At 36.1% G+C, this 21,791-nt stretch overlaps 2 protein-coding genes across 3 annotated transcripts in view; both read left to right on the top strand.

Annotated features, from left to right (window-relative positions):
- Nucleotides 1-5,285, top strand: part of LOC125230642 (protein vms-1-like) — a 30,314-nt gene extending 25,029 nt beyond the window's left edge. Inside the window, 2 exon segments of the mRNA XM_048135868.1 lie at nucleotides 2,988-3,140; nucleotides 4,351-5,285. Coding sequence (XP_047991825.1) covers nucleotides 2,988-3,140; nucleotides 4,351-4,491 — 294 coding nt within the window. The 3' untranslated portion in view covers nucleotides 4,492-5,285.
- A 767-nt stretch (nucleotides 5,286-6,052) lies between these two features.
- The window catches only part of LOC125230277 (hemicentin-1), a 78,181-nt gene continuing 62,442 nt past the window's right edge, over nucleotides 6,053-21,791 (top strand). For both annotated transcript variants that reach the window (XM_048135392.1, XM_048135393.1), the window contains exon 1: nucleotides 6,053-6,386. In XM_048135392.1, coding sequence (XP_047991349.1) covers nucleotides 6,308-6,386 — 79 coding nt within the window. In that variant the 5' untranslated portion in view covers nucleotides 6,053-6,307. The remainder of the gene's footprint in view (nucleotides 6,387-21,791) is intronic.

Below are 21,791 nucleotides of genomic sequence, written 5' to 3' on the forward strand. Positions count from 1 at the left end.
AGTGTCCTAAAAATAGGACATTTAGTTTAGAAAATCTGCCCGAATTACCTACAACAATAGAACATTTAAGTTTATGTATTTTAAACTTTCCGGTTACCGAAAAGTTAAGTCTACCTCTAATTAATTATCTTTGAAAATACTGAATTTGTGGATGTTATTAATAAATCTATCAGCCTTGTATCTCACCTAAGATATAAAACTTTTATTAAAATTATAGAAGACCGCATCTCAGGACAGCTTGATCGCCACCAACCGCCCGAGCAGGCTGGATTCTGGCCTGGCTTGTCAACCACGGACCATCTGCATGCACTAAATCAAGTGATCGAGAAATGCACAGAGCACAAACTCCCCCTTTACCTCGCCTTCGTCGATTACTCAAAGGCTTTCGATAGTATATCGCACCATTCCATTTTTGAAGCCCTAGGACACCAACAAATAGCCACAAATTATATAAATCTTCTAAAAACCATTTATTTAAATAGTACCGCCGCCATAAAACTCCAGTCCTCTGGCCTACCTTTCAATGTACAAAGAGGAGTTAAACAGGGAGATCCGCTGTCGCCGAAGCTTTTTACCAGCACTTTAGAGCACGTGTTCCAAACACTTACGCAGCGTTGGAAGGGGAAGGGCTTAGTTGTCGGTGAGAGGAGGCTGACCAACCTCCGGTTCGCCGACGATATAGTCTTGTTTTCCTCTACTTCATCCGAGCTACGTCACATGCTAGAAGACCTTAGCAACGCAAGCCTCGAAGTTGGACTGAAGATGAATATGTCAAAGACTAAGGTCATGACGAACAGCACAGAACGTAGGATTGAGATAAACGGAGAACACATCGCATATGTCCAGGAGTACCTTTACCTAGGCCAAATAGTCTCTTTCCAGGCGCGACAAGACAAAGAAGTCCAAAGACGCACTGAAAACGCCTGGAAGAGTTATTGGTCAATGAAACACCTAATGAAGGGAGACCTACCTATGTCACTCAAACGTAGGCTCATGGACATGTGCGTATTTCCAGTTCTCACCTACGGTGCTCAGACCTGGTCTTTGACGAAAGCTCAGAAGTCCAAACTCGGGGTTTGCCAGAGAGCTATGGAGCGCAGCATATTAGGTGTAAAATTAACACTTTCGAAACCGGGCTCTACGCGGCGCTACGACATTTTCGCTACATACGGGGAAACCCATGTAATCGGCTACGCTTCTACGAGCGGTGTGCCCGACAGTCGGGTTCTTGGTAGCGAAAGTGTTAAGGGATCGGATCCGGAACATCACGCTGCGCTCTAAGACTCAAATAATGGACGTAGCTCGGAAAGCTGCTAAGTTGAAATGGGACTGGGCTGGTCATGTCTGCCGAATGCCGGACGACTTGTGGGCTAAGATAACCACGAAGTGGGAGCCCCACGAGTCAAACCGGGGATCCGGCAGACCACATCGGCGATGGCGAGATAACCTCGACTCATTTTTGAGTGGTTGGTCAGACATAGCACTTAACAGAGACGAATGGAAAAAGAGGGGGGAGGCCTTTGCCCAGCAGTGGGACACAGCAGGCTCCTAATAATAATAATAAAAAATATTAATAAATACTTCTATTTGAACGACGAGGTCGAAACTACTAGTTATTATTTTGGGGCTATACAAACTAAGTAATTACAGGCGTAGCCGTAGCACTTTTTTTTTATAAATAGGCTGACTCTTGGCCACAGACTAGACAAAGGCAAAGACGTGGCCTACGATGGAGTGAGCTCATGCTACTCCGCAGGTCAAATTTTGTCCATATCAAATGTTGTACAAGTACAAACTTTAGCAGCTTACTAACTTAAGTACGTACTTTCGGACAGAATTAGGTGTCAGACGTCTCAGATAACCGGACTTAGTGTACAGGAAAAGTTTTAGAGCATCGACTACACTGAATTATATTGACGCCTGCAACTCTGTCTATACTCTGTACTTTTAGGTACTTATAAAATCGTAAACTAATAATTTGTACATTTTCGGGTAGTTACAACATTTGTCGACTAACCAACTAAATACAAAAATTTGTACTATTTTTCAAAGTGAATCTTGGCCTCCGAAACAATCGCCACCTGTCCCGATCCTCGACTGCCAACCAACTAAATACAAAACCAACTCAAACCCGCCGGAAATCTGTCGACCAAGAAGCGACGATCGCGTCCTATCTTTAACCTTCTTATTTGGTCAAATAAATCTGTAACTGAGTAATAACCTTCTTATTTTCATTTACGCTTTGAATGTAGATTTTGTTTATTACATTTATTTAAATACCTAAAAATACAGATACAGTGCATATTGTGCATGTTACTCACCTTTGAAAACCTACCTACCTACACTTTTTTCTAGAACCCCATACTGCTCCCTCGAGAGTATCAGCAGGGGGACTTTCCGTGCAATTTATTGTTTCTTTGAAGCTGAGGTAATTAAGTGAGATCTTTTGGGGGTTCGAATACCTACTTTTCATATGTAAGTTTCACGCCATTCGATCGATCAAGCATGTCATGAACGATCGCTCGAAATATTCAAATAAATCTTATGCATAATCGTAGTTCCATGCGGTAGAAAATTTACAAGTCATACGCATTTTCAGCTTAAAGACAACACCCATTCCACTGCAATTTTTTGTATTCTGACAATGTTAAGAACATTAGAAACTTCTAGAACTTTAATACTCGTATCGCACCATATCTCCGCTCCTTTGTCACTAATCGTCAACAATAATACTTCAACTTTATTTACCAACTAGCTTTTTCCCGCGGCTTCGCTCGCGTTAGAAAGAGACAAAAAGTAGCCTATGTCACTCTCCATCCCTTCAACTATCTCCACCTAAAAATCAGGTCAAATCGTCGCTCCGTTTTGCCGTGAAAGACGGACAAACAAACAGACACACACACTTTCCCATTTATAATATTAGTACATACACGTGTAGCCATTTATTACATAGTATATTAGTATTAGTATGCATATCTTCTTTGCAGTCTCAAATCCCCGGCCCGCTGACCCCCGAACTCATAGAACAAGAGAAAGAAAAGAAAGCACAGCAGAAGAAAGCTAAGCGGCAGAGAGAGAAGGAGAAGTTGGCCGAGAAGAATAAGACTAGCAAGTTCTTGCAGATGACGGATGCTGAGAAGGTTAGTACGGTTCTATTACCAATATTTCCCCTTATATATTTTATACCCACATACGGTCGAGAATAGACGAGAGCATAGATTAAATATAAGAAGATCATACCATCCCATACATTAAAATGCGACCGCCTAAGAACGCGTATACACTACACCACACATAGATGGCACCACAAAAAAAATGTCTTGTAGCTTTCGATTATATACTTGTAGATGGCGTTAAGTGTCACTTTTGACATAGATTTATGGCTCGAAAGTGACACTTAACGCCAATCTACAAAAAATCGATGGTATCAAGCCATTTTTTGTGGCGCCATCTATGTGTGGTGTATAGGCATCAGTTGTGTTTAGTGGTCAAGCGTGGACGTCGCGCCGGATGCCGGTGCCGCTTGGTCGCTAGCGCTACTTAGCGCTAAATGTATGGAGACACGCGCGAGAAGGCAACTCATGCTAACACGTCTGGAATACAGATGTGCCTAACCCTTTCTATTTATTTTGCCAATGGTATTTTTAAATTTCATAGAATCTATAAACTGTACCATAAACATCCTGTATGTTTTACCAAACATTGCTTGGTTCGAAAAAAATACAATAAAGGCGTCTATAGGTACTTCATTCCTAATGATCCCCTTTCTCCCGAAATGACTATATCTTAAAAGAAATGCTATGAAAGAAAACACTGGAAAATGTAAATCACCAGTTAAAAACAATATCATGGGAACAAAATCCTAACGTGTCGACAAGTTTTTCATCAGTAACCTAAGAAAACAGGGTCTTCTACCAAATCATCCCCTGTGTTCAAAAATATTGTTTTTGCACGTGCCTTCTCTCTCACACTACATCTACAACTTCATTTCAACTTTGAACTATTCTTTTAAAGTATAAAATCCGTTGTGTTGTATAAACGGAAGCGTTTTTAGCGCCTGCATCTTTGAAAACATGCATTTATTAGAAAAGTAACTGTTGCTTCAAATTCTACTCTATCCATTTGAGTTAAACTTCATATTAGTATAGTGTGTAAGTCCGATTTGATTCATTTGTGACGTTATCTGAGTAAAGGGACCGTATTGTTGATGGCGCTTATGTCCCGCGGCGTGATATTTGTATACGAACATCGCTCATAACGCCGTAAGCACCATCGACAATTAGGTTTCCTTTCCCATATAACGTCACATTTTTGTTTTCATTGAATGATATATTGATATGTCTCCCTTAGGTAAAAGCCGATCAGCCTCGCTGCTTCCTTTGCGGGACGCAGCTACCCAAGCAACCTTTCGAGTACGAAACATATAAGTTTTGCACCATCAAGTGCTTGCAAAATCATAAGAACATCAGACCGTTGCATATGAGCGCTTAAGGTGATTTCAACGTTGCAAACACTGTCAATAATAATGACATTCAACATTAATATTGACAGGTGATTGAAATAATTATATGTTAATTGGAATGGAATTAAGAAATTATAACATTCTCACGTCATTGTTAGTGATCGTGTCTGAACTGCTTAGTTAATTTATTTGCCATTCATTTTGTGTTTACATTTGAATTGTAGAAACATTTTTAATAAGTAAATATCCTAAAAAAATCCGTATGTAGGTTTACAAAAGTCCTTGAAAATGATATGATTTGTATGTACCTATTATTATTTATGTAGACAGTATGTAGCTTTCAGCCTTTTACCTACTAGGTACTTGTAATATCTATAATATGTATGAATTATTTTTACTGGCAATATTTTGATAGTAATTTCTGAATAATTCAATACATACTGTGCTAATAATATTGTAAAAGTGATTTAACATAATAAGTACAAGATGTCATAATCCTGTGGTCTAATCATTGAACAAATACATTATGTACAATGTTATGTAGGTAATTGTACCGCATAGTGTACATACTTATAACATGCAACTTTGTTTTCCATTTAATAAAAATTAATTTAATATCAGTTATCATTTTAATATATGTATATATCCTTATACATAGGTCAGACAATAATTTATATTCGATTAATGTTACTGGTTGTCGATAATACAGGGTGTAAACCTAATACGGGCGAACCTCTTAACGGTGGTGAGTATAGGACATAAAAAATGGAATTAGATAACTTTTACTTAAAATTGAAATATTTTTTTTATCCATACAAATTAATTCGGCCCGCAACGTAATGCAAACACACTCGCGTTAAACGCTCGTTGACAGTTGTCATTGATTGTCATCGCAACCACGTTTACAGTACATTGCTGCTGGGAATTTTTTCAAAAATTAATTATGGGCTGAAACTTAAGTAACTCAAAAACACCTCTTAATTAATGATAACAATATTGAATTATATACCTGGTTTCATTTATCGCCCTTATTACGTTTACGCACTGTATATCTGAAAATCAGTGTAAAAGGCTAAAATACTTTAAATTTATTAATGATACAAAGCAAACTTTGTCGAAATTCAGTGAATATTTGATGTTGCAGTATGAAACAGAAATTCACGGAATGCAAACTCCTGATGGAATAATTCACATAAAATGTGTACAAGACAAACTGCCTTTTTGTAATAAAATTAATTTTATACAAATAATCCTGGTCCATTATTTAAAACGCCTTCCAGAGACACTGAGTGATTAATTGCAAAAGTATGCGGAATTCTTACGTCATCGTCCTTTATCTTCCTTTTTTTAGCTAGAAGACTTTTTTTTTCTAAAACAATAGTAAATAGTATAAGGCTTCTATGCGCGTACGCTCTACAAACTTATCGCTAGAAGACACCCTCATTACCATCGTAATCCTTATCAATCAATAATGAGCGTTACTATCATTACTTTAAAGTTGTTTAAAACGGGACGCGTATGCAAACGAGAGTTTGTTTAAGGCGCGTCTCGGTGCGGTGCACATGGTCTCGGCAGTCGCGCGACCATCGAGTGTGGTTCCGGTGGGGTCGATCACCACGCCGTGTGTGCGTGCCTTTACACCGCATTTGGAACGCACGCGTGCTGGTCGCATGACGCTCTGCGACGGAATACGCGCGAACTTTTTAAAAATAAAAACATTTGTTTATGAACTGTGATTTGAAAATCGAACGATTGATTGTGAATTTATAATGGACGTTATGTTCGAAGTGATTAAATAAATTGTTCGAAAAGTGGACTTGTGATGTTTTGACTGAAGTTTTGCGGATGTTTTTCGAAATGGAAAAAATGCATTGGAACTTATTTGTGAAGTGTTTTCTTCTGGTTTTGGCGACGAATCAAATTCGTAAGTAATTTTATGCTGTATATTTAAATTTCAGACTACTTCGAATTAAGTTTGGCATACTTTACAATAAGTTTATATTACGTGTTTTATAAATTTTATGTATATCATAATTATTTAATTTACTACTTAGTTAAAATACTCATATTATTTTAACCAAATGCATAAGTTTTAAATTATACTTTATTGAAAAAAAAAAATATATACATATTAGTTTTTCATGGCAAACTAAATTTAAATAAAATTATTAAAAATCTAAATATAAAATGTTGAACTTTACCTACCTATATAAAGACTGCTTACAATAGTGATCTAGTTAAATGAAAAAAAAAAGACGTCACAGGTTGTTGAATATAAACTGTTCGTCACGCGTAATATTTTTAAAATTACAGTGTAAAACTTTTAAATTTAACCATACTAAATCGTCCCCCTCACACATTACGCACCACATTCATACAATCCTCTATTTTAGGAACATTGAACCATACACGGTGCTTGCCCATACAGGTCGAATGTGCATACATTACTCATTGTTTCACCGGCTTCGATAATAATCTAATGATCATGATTATAGGATAATGAAAGGGAAAATGAAACTTATGGCACATCTCGGACATGGGGTCCTAGCACACATTCTAAGCTCGTGTGTCTATGAGTGAGATATGACAGGTTGACTGTTCGCGTTTTTGAAGGCGGTAACTGTCAGGTAACTGAGATGAGTTGAGATGGGGCCTGTGCTTATGGGTAATGTCTATTGCAACACTGATGAGTTGAGATGGGGCCCATTAGTTTTGAGGTTTGTAATACATTTGGCCTCCGCGATATCGCAATTTAAATAAGTAGATAAGTTTATAGAATGCTTTGTGTGGTCTATCATTCTAGGCCTTATTAAGAAGATGTAAGGTATGTGGTCTATATTAACTATGGTCAGTTGAAACACGTTGAAATTTTTGTGTTTGAGAATAGGATCTCTAATTCCCTATTATGAGAATCATTTGGAAATTTTATACCGGGTTGAACTTGTAAGCTAGGTATACACAAACTGACTAAACCTATTCAGCGACTTTTAAACATAGCTTTTCATTTTATATTTTTCATTTTTAGTACACTAAGCTCTATACCAAGACGCAATGTAGGTATTCTATAGGTACTAAACATAGGTGTATGTCAAGCGTAACAAAAACCTTCATTTCGATTATCCCAAATTACCTATATCGGTCCCAATTAAGTACCTACTTCGGATAATCCTCCGGTTCTGATCAGAGTAATTTTCAATCGCAACTGTAGCGTGATCTCAGGGCCCATAACAACTATGTGCAACTGTTTGCTGAGGCATTCTGTTTAGTCCGTCAGTTAGATCGTCCAAAAATACGGAACACATATTTTTCGCTCTTTCTAATTAATGAAAAAATACAAAGAGCATCAAAGTTCCGGAGTGGGGGTTTGTGACGTCACTTCTAAGTAAAAATTGTACCTAGGCATGACGTCACGCGAAACTTCAACGCACTATACCGTCGTCATTTTTCGTTTACGAGAAAAAAGAAAAAATACGTGTCTAAAATTCTTTGATAATCTAACTGACGGACTAATTAGTTGTCTCGCCTATTTCATACTGGTCTTATTCTACTTTGGTTTAAATTCGTCTACGCTTTGCGATGGGAACCACACCCCTTTTTAGGGTTCCGTAGTCAACTAGGAACCCTTATAGTTTCGCCATGTCTGTCTGTCCGTCCGTCCGCGGATAATCTCAGTAACCGTTAGCACTAGAAAGCTGAAATTTGGTACCAATATGTATATCAATCACGCCAACAAAGTGCAAAAATAAAAAATGGAAAAAAATGTTTTATTAGGGTACCCCCCCTACATGTAAAGTGGGGGCTGATTTTTTTTTCATTCCAACCCCAACGTGTGATATATTGTTGGATAGGTATTTAAAAATGAATAAGGGTTTACTAAAATAGTTTTTTGATAATATTCATATTTTAGGAAATAATCGCTCCTAAAGGAAAAAAAAGTGCGTCCGCCCCCTCTAACTTTTGAACAATATGTTTAAAAAATATGAAAAAAATCACAAAATAGAACTTTATAAAGACTTTCTAGGAAAATTATTTTGAACTTGATAAGTTTAGTAGTTTTTGAGAAAAATACGGAAAACTACGGAACCCTACACTGAGCGTGGCCCGACACGCTCTTGGCCGGTTTTTATTCGCAAGGCTTACCTAGCGAAGTGCTTCATTCTAGTACTTACTTCTGGTAGTAAAGTGAGGCAAACAAAGTCATACTTATGACTTTTATTTTAATAATTCAAAACTAGGTACTTACTAAGTATTTAGTCAGCTATGGAGTTTATCTGACTGCAAATGCATTCTTACTGCCAAGTTTGTGCTATGTTAACTTCTTCTTTGCCTTGCCTTTTCCCATATCATTCGGGGTCGGCTCTCCTCGCCAGGCGTATACAATGTTCTGGGTCGAGGAGACACCTGTTTGAGCTTTCTTAATGATGATGTTTCGATGTTAATGACGGACATCCAGGTCGCAAGGGGTCTACCTTTGCCCAATCTTTGGGAGCCTATGTTGATGCTCAGGACTTCTTTCGGAATTTAGATACGCTATAGGAAATGGTCTTAGTTTTAAATTTATTTACAGGAAAAATGTGAATTAATTACTGGACTCTATACGGTATGTTTTACTAAAATACAATACTTATCTAAAAATCGTATCCGTAAAAACAAAAATATATTGAAAAGTTTCAGTAACACCAGTATAAATCTCGCGTCCGGGTAACCATTGGGAATTCACGAAGACAATCGTAACAAATACGATACGTGCCTAACAAATAGCTGTGCCCGTGCCCGTGCCAAATAATCTGGATAGCAATGTGTCAGCGGTGCCAATAGCTGCCAATAGGTACGGACTTGCAGTGAAATGTGAAGAAATAGGACATTGTTGAAGAGGCTACCAATTGATCCATTGATAAACGGGTTACCTTAGTTTCTTCTACCAAAAACGTCACTTTTGACTCTGATTGATCAAAACCATAATTCATAACATTTTATTAAAATCAACGGTGTAGTACCGGGAAAATAATTTCACCGCCCCTTTTCTTCTCGTGGGTGTCGTAGAAGTCGACATTGGGATTCAGGTTCAATTATGATGTGGGCCATTGTGGGCGATGGGCTAGCAACCAGTTACTGAGATATAATAATTTTGGTTTCTTCAACGATATCACAATTTACAGAGTGGCACTGAAACTTGTGCAGTTTCTCTTTCAGATTGTTAGTTAGTTTCAAAACTCTCGAAGATACTAGATCTATTCCATTAGCTAATGTAAAATGCATTTTATGAGCTTTGTGAGGAAAAGTAAAAAATCCTACTTGTCTTTTAAAGCGTATTTTTATATTATGACGGTAGCAAATATTTAAAATTATATTCCGCCAGATGCTAAGTAGCTACGGGAGAAAAACACGTAAAATATCTTAAAAAGTTGTCTAAAGAACAGGGAGGACTAAAAAACGGACCTCAGTGCGTGGCGGAGACCTTAATTCGTCTTAATTCCTCTTAACTGATCACGTCGCTAAACGAAAATTAAACCACGACATCAATCAAATTGTAAGTAGACTAAATAAGTCTAAAGTAAATTGATTGTATAGGTACAAATCTGTGTACTGGGTACCTAATACCGAAATAATAAAAATAAGCGAATCTTTTGTGAGTACTACTTACTTACCTACCTAATATCAATATCTAGTCTATACAGTAATTATTGTTGTCTATAGCAAGAAGAGTTTTCTTTTCTCAAAATTCTCACTTACTAACAATATTCACTTAGGTTATTTAGTTAAAAGGTTTACAGATTCGGTCCCGCCACATACCTAGGCTTCAACAGGTATGAGCTTTTTAAATCTGCGAATGGTAAAAGCGTAAATATTTTTGTATCCCAATGGAAACCACTCTATGGTCACCAGTCTCCATTTATTCCACATTTGTTCGGTGCTCTTGTTTTTGTGCATCCGTTGCGTCGTTAGCACAGATGGACATGGGAAAATAAAATTCCCATCGAATACGGATGCCAATATTCCTGAAATTTGTTTTGAGTTTTAATCAGACATCAGACTAAAACAATAAAACTAGGAGCTTTATTCAGTCTCGTTCGGATTTTAAATCTCGTTGTTAGCCTATGGACGCCTGCAACTCAAGGGGTTTCACCCTTTTTCTGTGCTTTTTGCTTCAGATTCTTTCAGATTCAAACAACGATTCAGATTCAAACAACGATTCAGATTCAGAATCTGAATCTGAATCTGAATCGTTGTTTGCTGATAGACAGGTGATGCATAGAGATTAATGTTACATACATACAGAACAGTTGCGAATGAATACTGACAATTACGATACAAATCGTATGTAGGTACATATTAGGAGTAGGGCTATATCTTATAGGCGTAGAAATATATATATATTTTTATACTACTCGGTGGCAAACAAGCATACGGTCCGCCTGATGAAAAGCGGTCACCGCAGCCTTTGGACGCCTGCAACTCCAGGGGTTTCACCCTTTTTCTGTGCTTTTTGCTTTGAACAAAAACATGAATTTGACATAATATTTTCTGTATGGAAGATATTATGTATGGATTATTTGCGAAAACAGACGCTGCAGCAAATTATGGCTTAGATGTACATTTACCAAATAAATATTCTCAATGTTCCATTAGCTTAAACCGCAATTATGGAATCGAATACTCCCGTATCCTAATCATTAGGATCAGGAAAGCTAATAAAGTTATATTAGCACCTACATTTGAAAATGAACCAACTGCCCCCGGGAGGTAACAGCAATGTCTCAAAATAAATGCCACTTTAATACCGCGTTTAGGCAAATTAGAGGCCAAAATTTAATAATGATCCACCAATTTACGACATAGCAGAGTTCAGAGACGTTAGACCATTAAATCTATCTAATCTTGATTACGGCATGCACTTTATAATATTACTTATTCATTTCTGCTTGCTGCCATGCTAAAATAGATTCACTGTTATATTCATGAGTAGAAATAGCGGCGAAAAATTGTCTACCAAAATTCAGGCCATTTAGCTTCCAGTCGAATGTTTCTGTCGGTAAGCTTCATTTGTTATATCTTCGAGAAGCCTATTAATATTCAAAAATGTTCCATCGATGGAATAATTATGCAAAAGCCACAAACTTATTCCTGCATCAATAATTAGGTGTAGTATAAGGCTTCCGTACAACTTTTTAAGTATGCGGCGGCCATGATTATTTAAGTCTATCGACCGCCGGTGGTTCGCCTGAATTACAGTACAGCGATATAAAAAATCATAAATTATTTTGGGTATTTTTGTGGCTAGTGCATTTTCTCAGTTGCTGTAGGTAAGTACCTATTAAAAAAAAACATAACCCAATTACAAATAAAAAAGAACGGGCACATAAAATATACATGGCAATACATGGTATGTTATAAGGATAACTACGTACACACTACTGTGACCGCGTGCTTAAAAGATATTATTAACCAATGAACGACCTAGCCATTTCGCGCAAGACGTAGCAAGAAGAATGCCCACATTATAACTCTAAACTATAACAAACGACGTATCGAGCTAAACTAATACGTTAGCCTGCTACATTTTTCTGACGTCAGAAGCTCATTTTTCTGTAAAATACACCAGCATTTATCAGTTGAGTGCTCTGGGTTTTGTGGCTTCCCCGTTTCTGGGGTGAAATTGTTTTCTTTACGATAATGTAGAAGGAAGATCGAATGTTTTCTTTCAAATTATAACAATAGGGAAGAAAAATAAAAGTATGCTTATTTTCATTGATTATGAAGGTTTTTATCATGCGAAAGAAATTCTGTTCTTCAAATTAACAATAACGAGCTATGGTAATTTTAAACCAGTACCTATTTTATTATTTATGTTATCTAGCTAGTCTACGTAGTAGTATAAAATAATACTTACTACGAGTGTTTTTGTTTATCTTAGTCTCGGTTTTTCTGAAATTACCGCTTTTTTCTAGTAACGGAAATGGCTAGACGGATTATATATTATTCATCACCCCTCTATTTATCCAGCAATAACAAACTCGTATTGCCCGATTACATAAAAGCCCGTGGTAACTAGGACAGCGTCTGTTCAACTCCTATCTCTGCTTGTCTACTACAGAATAGAACAAAACAGAAGTTTGACACCCACGGTTGCCGCCCTAAAGCATCACACATTGTCTTTCGCTCGCTAAACTGTCCTTATCATTGCGGTTCAAAACAGTCGCGTGTCAGTCAGGCTACAAAGAGATGTATACACTTTTGCACCTTATTACAATGCAGTGAGGTGAAGAAGCGGATACATTTCATTGAAGTTGACTATATCATTATGTAGGTACAGGTTCAGACGAACAATTGGGAGGAAAACTGACATGTTGTCACGCTAGGCAGCGCAGTTTGTCCGTAGGTATTGCGTTTTTCCATGAAAACTGTCTGAGCGAGCATTAGTAAAATAGCAAAAAATTTGCAACCATACATTTAATATGAATCGTAAACAAAGAAGGGGATCTATATATATTCCTACAAATTATTCCTCATCCACTCTCATTCATTGATATGCTACTACATTTGTTTTTCGTGCAAATCACCCCATGATAAACCTTTAACCCTTAAATGCATGATTTTTTTCTTTTAACTAGAAATTAATAATGTGATAGACAATGGTTTTCTGACTCTAGGAAAAATAATAAAAAAATATTTAACATCGATTTTAATACTAAATCAGTGTTAGAAGTAAAATAGGATAAATCTTACTTATATAAATATATAATTACTAGTAAAATTTATAAGAAAACTTTTACTACTATTAAAAAGGTACACTATTTGAGAAACCCCTATGATAAAATGATTAAACATAAAATAGTTACTAACTCTGAAAAAATCTGCCTGAATCATGTACTAAAAATCACCATCATCCAGTTTTTTCACACTTTTCCGCCATTTTTTCTTAAATAAAAACATTATTTCCAACCATTTAAGAAAAAATGGCGGAAAAGTGTGAAAAAACTGGATGATGATCCTACAGATCTAAGAAAAATAAATAAAAAAGTCCAGCTTATATTTTGGCTAGTTTATTAAATAATACATGCATTGTAGCCAAATGGCAACAATATGCATTTAAGGGTTAAATTTTAAGCAGGATCCATAACTGTTTGATATACCAGCCAGGGTACGTAGCCGAAGCGCACAAACGCTCACGAAACGCTCACAAAACGAAACGCTCATAGATATCTATCTCTATCGCTCCTGCGTATTGGCGCGACAGAGTCAGACTAGCTTTCGCGGCGTTTCGTTTTCGTTTGGCGCCGCAGAAATGCCATTCGGCTGCGCCACCAGGGCCTGTAGCCAAGAGTACAATCGTATCGTAGTTACCTCTCTTGGTCTTCCGTATTGGTACGACAGACCCAGCGTATTATCGTTCGCCTCGGACCGTCAACGATTGTAAGTAAGTAACCTCCTTATTGTACCATCAACATAAAATATATGAGACATCAAATATAAGAGAAAGAAGAACGAAGAAATACAAATGCGAACTTATCCCTGATAGGGATCTCTTCCAGTTAACCTGAGTAATGGAAATAAGTAATGAAGATGTAAGATTTAAATAGTAATAATCCTATAATCAAAATAATATAAATATGAATATAGTTTTTGCATCGCACGGTCGCGGGTACAGAACGAATACCAAAACCTTATTCCTATACAGATACGAACTTACTCGTGTTTCCCTGAGATGCAAAAAACACCACGTTATTATATTTAAATAGCATTAAGTTAAATTTTAATTCTCATTTTAAGTGAATAATGTATATTCTTATGAGAATAAATGTCTTAAACCATAAACCATATAATCTAAATATACCTACAACCTACATATATATTTATAATACATAAGTAACATAATACATAATAGGGTGCATCGGTTTAATTTCGAAGCTCAGAAATGCTGGGGTAATTTCGAAAGGGAAATCTTGATTTGATGGAAATAATGGTGACTTTTATATGACTTTCGAAATTACCCCAATGTACCCTATATACATTGTCACCGCACACAGCCTCCTACGGGGTCAGTTGGTTTTTCATCTGGGGGCCGATTTTTGAGTCTCACTGTCACTAAAATACCGGTTGAAAACGGTGAATTGCCTATAGATTATTTTCAGTGACAATTTTCTGAATTCGAACGAAGTGAGACTCAAAAATCGGCCCCCTGAGCGCCAAAATTTTAGGGATGCCACTGATTGACGCTTTCTGAAAGGAGATGGTAGTGCGTTCCAGAGCTTAACAGAATATGCGGTAAGTGTTTTCTTGGCTAGCCCATGTTAGTTTAGCATTTGGGATTAATTGCCCCAAACATTTGCCGTACCGGCCCGGGCAGGCACGCGCCCAAAACACGCTTTTAGTTAGTCTGTCACTTTAACTACTGTTTGGACAGGTGCTATTTGGCACTGCAGGCTGGGCTAATTACGTAGTGGCTATCTAAAATAATTAGGTAGTTATATATAAACTTTACAGGTTGCCTAGCTAAAATCTACAGAACAAGTAACGTTTATGTCAACATTGTTTAAATACAGGGCGTATTTTTTTAATTTTACCTCAAACTTTAACCAGACCAAGATTTTAGTGCTAAGAACCCATATAACAAGTAATTATAAGTTTGGTCCTAACTGCCAGAGCGTAATGAGGACCGGTTGCACCAAACCGTCTGTCTCCAGAAAAGCGTTCGTTAAATTTTATTGTATGGGAAGTTCCATAGACGTCTGCTGCGTGACGATGATGTGTCTGTCAAATGTGATTGATGCAACTGGCCTTAATTAATTAAAAAAAATTGAGCAGCAATGTATTGCGTGCACCTAAGTATTTGACATCTGGAAGCCGCGGAACTAATTTGACAGTTCGTACGTCAAGTCGGCTAACAAACATATCATTCATTGCGTGCTGAATTATTTTGTATGAAAAAATTTAAGTAGTATTTTTAATTAATTCATATGAAAATATGCTCTGTAGCTCGTAGGGCTTAAAAGTACTAATAAATCATTAAATATGAGGTATATATCATAAATATATCCTCTATTATGTACTATTATAATAAATGAAACTTGATTAAATGTGGAGGAGAAAATATTGAACGATTATTTCTTTAATAACGTTTTTAAAAGAGGGATTAGAATCTAGTTCCTTTTTCAATCTACTAGACTAACTGACACTCTGTAAAACAAAAATGAATTTTCTTATAAATTCTAATTCCGAAACACATTAAAGAGTTTCCTAAGATTATGTCTGCGGTTGCGTCTTGTTGTCACGACCATTTTCATTCATACATTTTGTATAAAAATGGGTCGCAGCAGTCTGACCGCATAATATTTTTTGAGAATGATCGTAAAGATTCTGATGAACTCATTCCCCCTTAAGGCATTTATAATATCTTCGATAGCTTATATTTACCTACAAAATGTAAAAGTATGATTTTGTTTTGCGACTATAGTTGACTGGTAGAGAATGCCTTAAGGCAGTTAGTCCGCATGTACTTATTTATTCTCTAATAAAGTTTCCACGATTTAAAAATTACTTATAAATAATGAATAGTATTAAAATGAACAGAATTCGCAGTAGGTAACTGTTCACTCCCCACAGTCTCTTACGAAGTGCCCGAGTTACCAAGTTAGCTAAACAGCTTAGCCTTAAAAGCTTAAGCGCTCTTTGATTTACTATTCACGTTATAAATTCTAATGTTTGTAGTTAAACACATTCCTAACAGTAAATTTTAAAGCTTTAGTACATTGTGCAATTTACGATACGATACGATCATTTATTAATAAAATAGATATTTAACATGTCATTTTCTTAATTCTAGGTACGTATGCTAACAAATAATGCAGTAATGTACTACCTACCTAATTCTTCTTGCTGTGATACAGTTATTAAAAATAACACCGATGACGCTTTACCTATACAATCGCGTAACACGATTGCAACTCTGATATACGTTGCTGTATGTTGTATATTATTTGTAGTTAATATTCATATAAAAGAACGTAATATCACAACTGAAGGTACCTACCATAAAATCTCGTCTTTTTGCCTAGTATACCTAATAGTTGCCGCCTAATTTCTAGTTCAGGTTCCGCAAATAAGTAAATAGATTCAGTTTAATTTAGTGAATTTTGCAGAATTCTGTAAAAAAGTAGGCAGTATTTTTTTAAGCTTTTAAAAAGCCGTTGTTAGGTATAGTATATATTCTATAGGTACAGTCGCTATTGTTCAGACGTTAGGATACGTGTTCCGACAGTGAGAGGCGATCTCATGGTGACTGTAGGTGACGAAGAGCCGTGATAACACCAACAAACCAAAATAACACCCAGCTGAACAAAAGGCGTCTCTTGGGTGACATTTCAGAGAATACAATTTTAGAATCAAAAACAAACACAAGTTTTAACAAAAGAGCCTGTTTTCTTGACTATTTCTCGTACCTACTTAAACACCCAGACACACTCGATTTCAAAGCACGAGAAAGCAATTCTGCATCTACTTTGGTATGGAAATATAATTTGACTCCTACCGAGTACACTTGCGAGCATTATAAAGGTAATGCGTGGAGATGGGAATTCTCCGAGTTACACTAGACACGTTTGAGCGTTCTCAGCCTATTATGGAAGGGATCAACGTAGATCACCTCCTACAGATTGAGCAAACGTTAACGAAACTCATCACTGCACAGCCACATGCGCTCTTTTACAACTTGCGATTCGTCACGAAGTCGACTCTCCTATATATTATTTTATTTTATGGGCGCTTATTGCCTTTACCTTTGTTGTTAAGAAAAGAAACGCAGGTTGTTACATTTATTTTAAATTTAATCAATATGTACAAAAGGATAAACCATTCTACATTTATGTAGCAGCAGCGTAAGTTAATGTTCACTTTTTTGTTGACAAGATATTTTTGACTTTATTGTTAACTCCTATTACTGATACGTCAAATTACTATGCTTTCCAATTAGCTAATAGACAATAACAAATATGGATAGTTATTGGTCTCAAATTTATCTAATTTAATTTAATTTATTTATTTGTATTTCGGACAAGAATGACGAGTCTTAAGTATTTTATTTCTAATATTATACTTCAACATAAAATCAAAGAGGCGGCAGATCCACAGTCTATCTAATAGGTGTTAATCAATGAACAGCAATCAAGCCGTTGTTAGGGATAAAAAGTGGATCGAAAACGGTTCAGTGCTCTCAGTGAGGGCTGCTTAATAAATCTATTACTTACTGCTCAGTAGCTCGGATAAGCTTCTGTATCTTTTGTGTTCTTATTTTAATTAGTAGCTTGTTAAGGCTCACACGTAGGGTGTTGACGTTAAGGCATTGACAGGTCTGATCCCAAATTGGGTGCGATTAAATTTTAATTGGTAAATGTTACGGTTTGAGTGCATTTTGGTGTTGTTTAACTATAAGTGACAGTTCTGAATTAGACGTAGAGGATAGGTAACTCTTCACGGCAAGGTATAGAGCGCGGATTGACACTTCCAATAAAAAAATAAATGGGACTGGCGCACATCGTCTTTAGCTATAGCACAAGTTATTTTAGATACGATACGAGTATATCTACTCTAAAAAATCTCAAAATGGCATTATATACCTGCAGGATAAATAGTACAGGTCTGTCTTAATGTTTTTAGTTACTTAGCCGATCGTCTTTGGGAGACCCCGAGGTACCAGACATATGTGTATTAATAGAAGACATATGTTTTTTGACTTCAAGTTCACTATGAGAAGTATGAGAAGAAAATTTTAACTATTGTTTCATTAAGGGCCACTTTCACCATCGAAAATGGAGGGTTAATCCACCATTTTATATGGAATTTGACAGGTGACAGGCTGACAGCCCACTAACCCTGAGTTAAGTGGTTGTTGCAAGTGGGCCTAACCGTATTATATTTATTTAAATCATACACACTAAGCAGTACCTAATGTATTTTTTTTACAATAACACATAGCATTAGCGACATCCACAAAATGTTCCTCGAGTGAGATAATTGATAATAGTCATTTATTTCCTATAGAAGAATATCGCCCCCAGCTACAAGATTCCCCTATTAGCGCCGGAAAAGGACATTTCCTAAGAGACAGATTAATTGCCGTAGGTATATTTGCTGCCAACAAATTGCTTTAGTTAGTCTTTCTATTTCTCTGGTAATCGCTTTTTAACGATAAGATGGGCTTTATCTTCCGTTAAAAAAATTTTGGTTTTATGACTATATGCAGAATATATACTATAATACTATGGGCAGAAAGAAAATAGGGATATTTATTTTAACTGTAGAACACACACGACTTGGTGAAGTACCTATTTCCTCATCAATGTACTGTGTAAGCATTTTCTATACCTTTTATAGATACAGAATACACACAAAGTGTGATAGAAAGGAAAATATTTGAAAACGATTCGTCCTAGAATCGCAGGCTAACTTTGGTTTTGTTAGGGCCACTTGCACCAACGAAAATGGAGGGTTAACCCACCATTTTATATGAAATTTGACAGATGACAACCAACTAACCCTGAGTTAAGTGGTTGGTGCAAGTGGGCCTTAAAAGTTTATTTTTTATGTAAGGTAATACCAAACACATATAACTCCGTATAGACAAATAAAGTCTAAGAAAAATGCATGGTCGATTGATTTTCGGCTTCATAGCGCTAATATTATTATATTATTTGACAATAAAATTTTAACACATATCCAGTTAAGAATATGGACCAAATTGTCAAATCTGAGATTCAAAACTTTTAATCCTGTCAATCCTGTGTTTATAGATACGATTATTTAAACTCTATTCCCGTGTGCCTTGTGCTGTATGTAGGTAAGCTTGTCATTGAACAGTTTAAAACTTAAAATACAGGCACAGGCTCCAACTAACTAAGTCACAACTATATTGGGAAATTTCGATTAAAGCGTGGAATCGAGACTACCTAGATATTGCCGGTGTCTCAGATGAAATTCCATTACCTCGCGTCTAAGCCAACTCAAACACATCTCAATTGTTCACGAGACTGCGCAAAGCTATAATAATACGGGGCTGAGTACGTTCCACAGCAAGTTTGACATAGTAATTGTAATTTCTGATTGAATTATAGGCAACATCGAAAATCATTTTCCAAATATAAACATGAAAAAGAATCGAAAAGTCTTTAAAATATGTACAATACGGTTCTTAAATTGAATGTTACAAACGAGAGTTTATTTAATTCGCGTCGGTGGCACAATGCTTTTCATAATATTTGCAATTTAAAAAAGTAAATGGGAAGTTATACCTACTAGAAAGTTAATAATTCCATAGGGAAAAGCTTTTTATAATTCCCGCTACTGAGCAATACATATAAAGTTAAATAAAAGTAAATAACTTTTGCATCTTGCAACCTTTGTATCTTGCAAATATGAAATGTATGAGCTTTCATGTTTGTCATAGTATAAAGTTCATAATATTGGCATTTAATTTCTGTTTGCACCGAACATCGACCACCAATATCGTAATTGACGCATATGTAAATATTTAATTCTTAATATTTGTAAAGACCAATAAAATTATCATAATATCAATAAATAAAGGTATCGATAATACCGCATCCCACAGGAAATGCATTTAAATCAATATTTGCGATTGCATTCATTGTGATGATAAGGCTACGTGTATGTAGATGTTGATTATATTACATGTTCGTTCATGAGCCTGTGTTGTTACAAAAGGGTGTAAAACGGCTGGAAAAACAGGTTTTATACGCTCCATTGTATTAGTGCCAATATTTTGCTGCAAATCCATATTTATCATTAAATTTACCGATCTCCTTTTATCGTAGTGAGTTATTCTGAGCTTTATTTTATGAAGAGTAAAATGGTATTTGCGATCACTGTCTATGGATATATGGGGTTCTGCAATCGTGCAAGCAGTATTAAATTTCATTTTATTACTGTAAGCTCGCTAGCGTGGAACTCTATTTCCAGGAATTTTAATTTCGCCGGAGGAAAACATCGCCTAAAGTTTGTACACCGATACATTATATTTGTTTTGGCAACGTGCGATGTGCATTCACCAATTTTCCAATATCATCGCAATATTCGAGAAAGGGTTACCTTTTTACGAAAATATTTTTAACAAAAAACGGTTTTCAGTTTACCTTTCCCTTCTTTATTAAGTTTAATGTTAGAAATACCTATGCTATAAAACAAAAACATCTTAAATATGTTAAGAATAATTAAAATGTAGCTTTTGAAAGCTTGCTAAATTATATATATACTTACTGTAGGTACAAATAATGTGAAATGCGAGTGACTAATCTTTATGTTTTTATGAAGACATTTTAGACAAACATAGGCAAAGTAAAGGATATGAACGTGTACGAAAGATAATCTTATCATAAGTAAGCTCAAGAAAGGAAAAAAAACTAATACGGATAGGATCATTCTAAAGCAACCTTTTCAAGTATTACAGAAAAAATATTGATGTCTAGTGAATAAATATGTTTGTTTGTTGACATCGTGGCACGAGATTAGGGCTGCCTATCCCTTCGGTTACATAGACCTTACCTTAACGGAACCAGAATAATATGACCCTCGGTCACATACAAAATTGTAACGATCAGTTTTTCTTTAAATTGGTTTCTTCGGAAAAAAAGGATAGGAGAATAACAGCCTGGGGCGGAAGGGACGGATTTCACCCTCCATCGGTTTTTTATTTAAATAAAAGGTCACGTAGCAACGGTGTTTAGTTTTTCTATTTAGTTAGATGATATCTATGATATCGTTGTACACGTACAGATTTGCTATTGATATCAAAGAGCATTGAATATAAGGGTATTCAATAAGAGATGATGATATCTGAAGCAGGTTTTTCGAAACCTAACTTAAAATTTGACAAATGAATATGTAATTCGTAGGTGCGAATGTAGGAGAATAATTTATTTAGCCTCTAATCTAATAATTAAATGTGTATAACTGCTTACTATTAAATGTGTATAACGCGAATCACTTTAGAAAACTCCTCAAGTATCAACTTTTGGATTTAAACTCTCTCGAAACTCTGCTACATCTTGGACAGGAAGCCATCAAACATGGTGTTGGTGACCCTTGTCAGACTATTCCTGCTGTGCACGCTGGCTCATACATACATACATACAACATACAATCACGCCTGTATCCCATTGAGGGGTAGGCAGAGCACATGAAACTACTCAAGTTTCAGTGCCACTTTTGGCAAATAAGGGGTTGACAGAAAACGAAACTGTGACATTGCAGTGACAGGTTGCCAGCCTCTCGCCTACGCCACAATTTAACCCATATCCCACAGTCGCCTTCTACGACA

The sequence above is a fragment of the Leguminivora glycinivorella genome, chromosome 10, assembly GCF_023078275.1.
Source record: "Leguminivora glycinivorella isolate SPB_JAAS2020 chromosome 10, LegGlyc_1.1, whole genome shotgun sequence".
Taxonomy (NCBI): domain Eukaryota; kingdom Metazoa; phylum Arthropoda; class Insecta; order Lepidoptera; family Tortricidae; genus Leguminivora; species Leguminivora glycinivorella.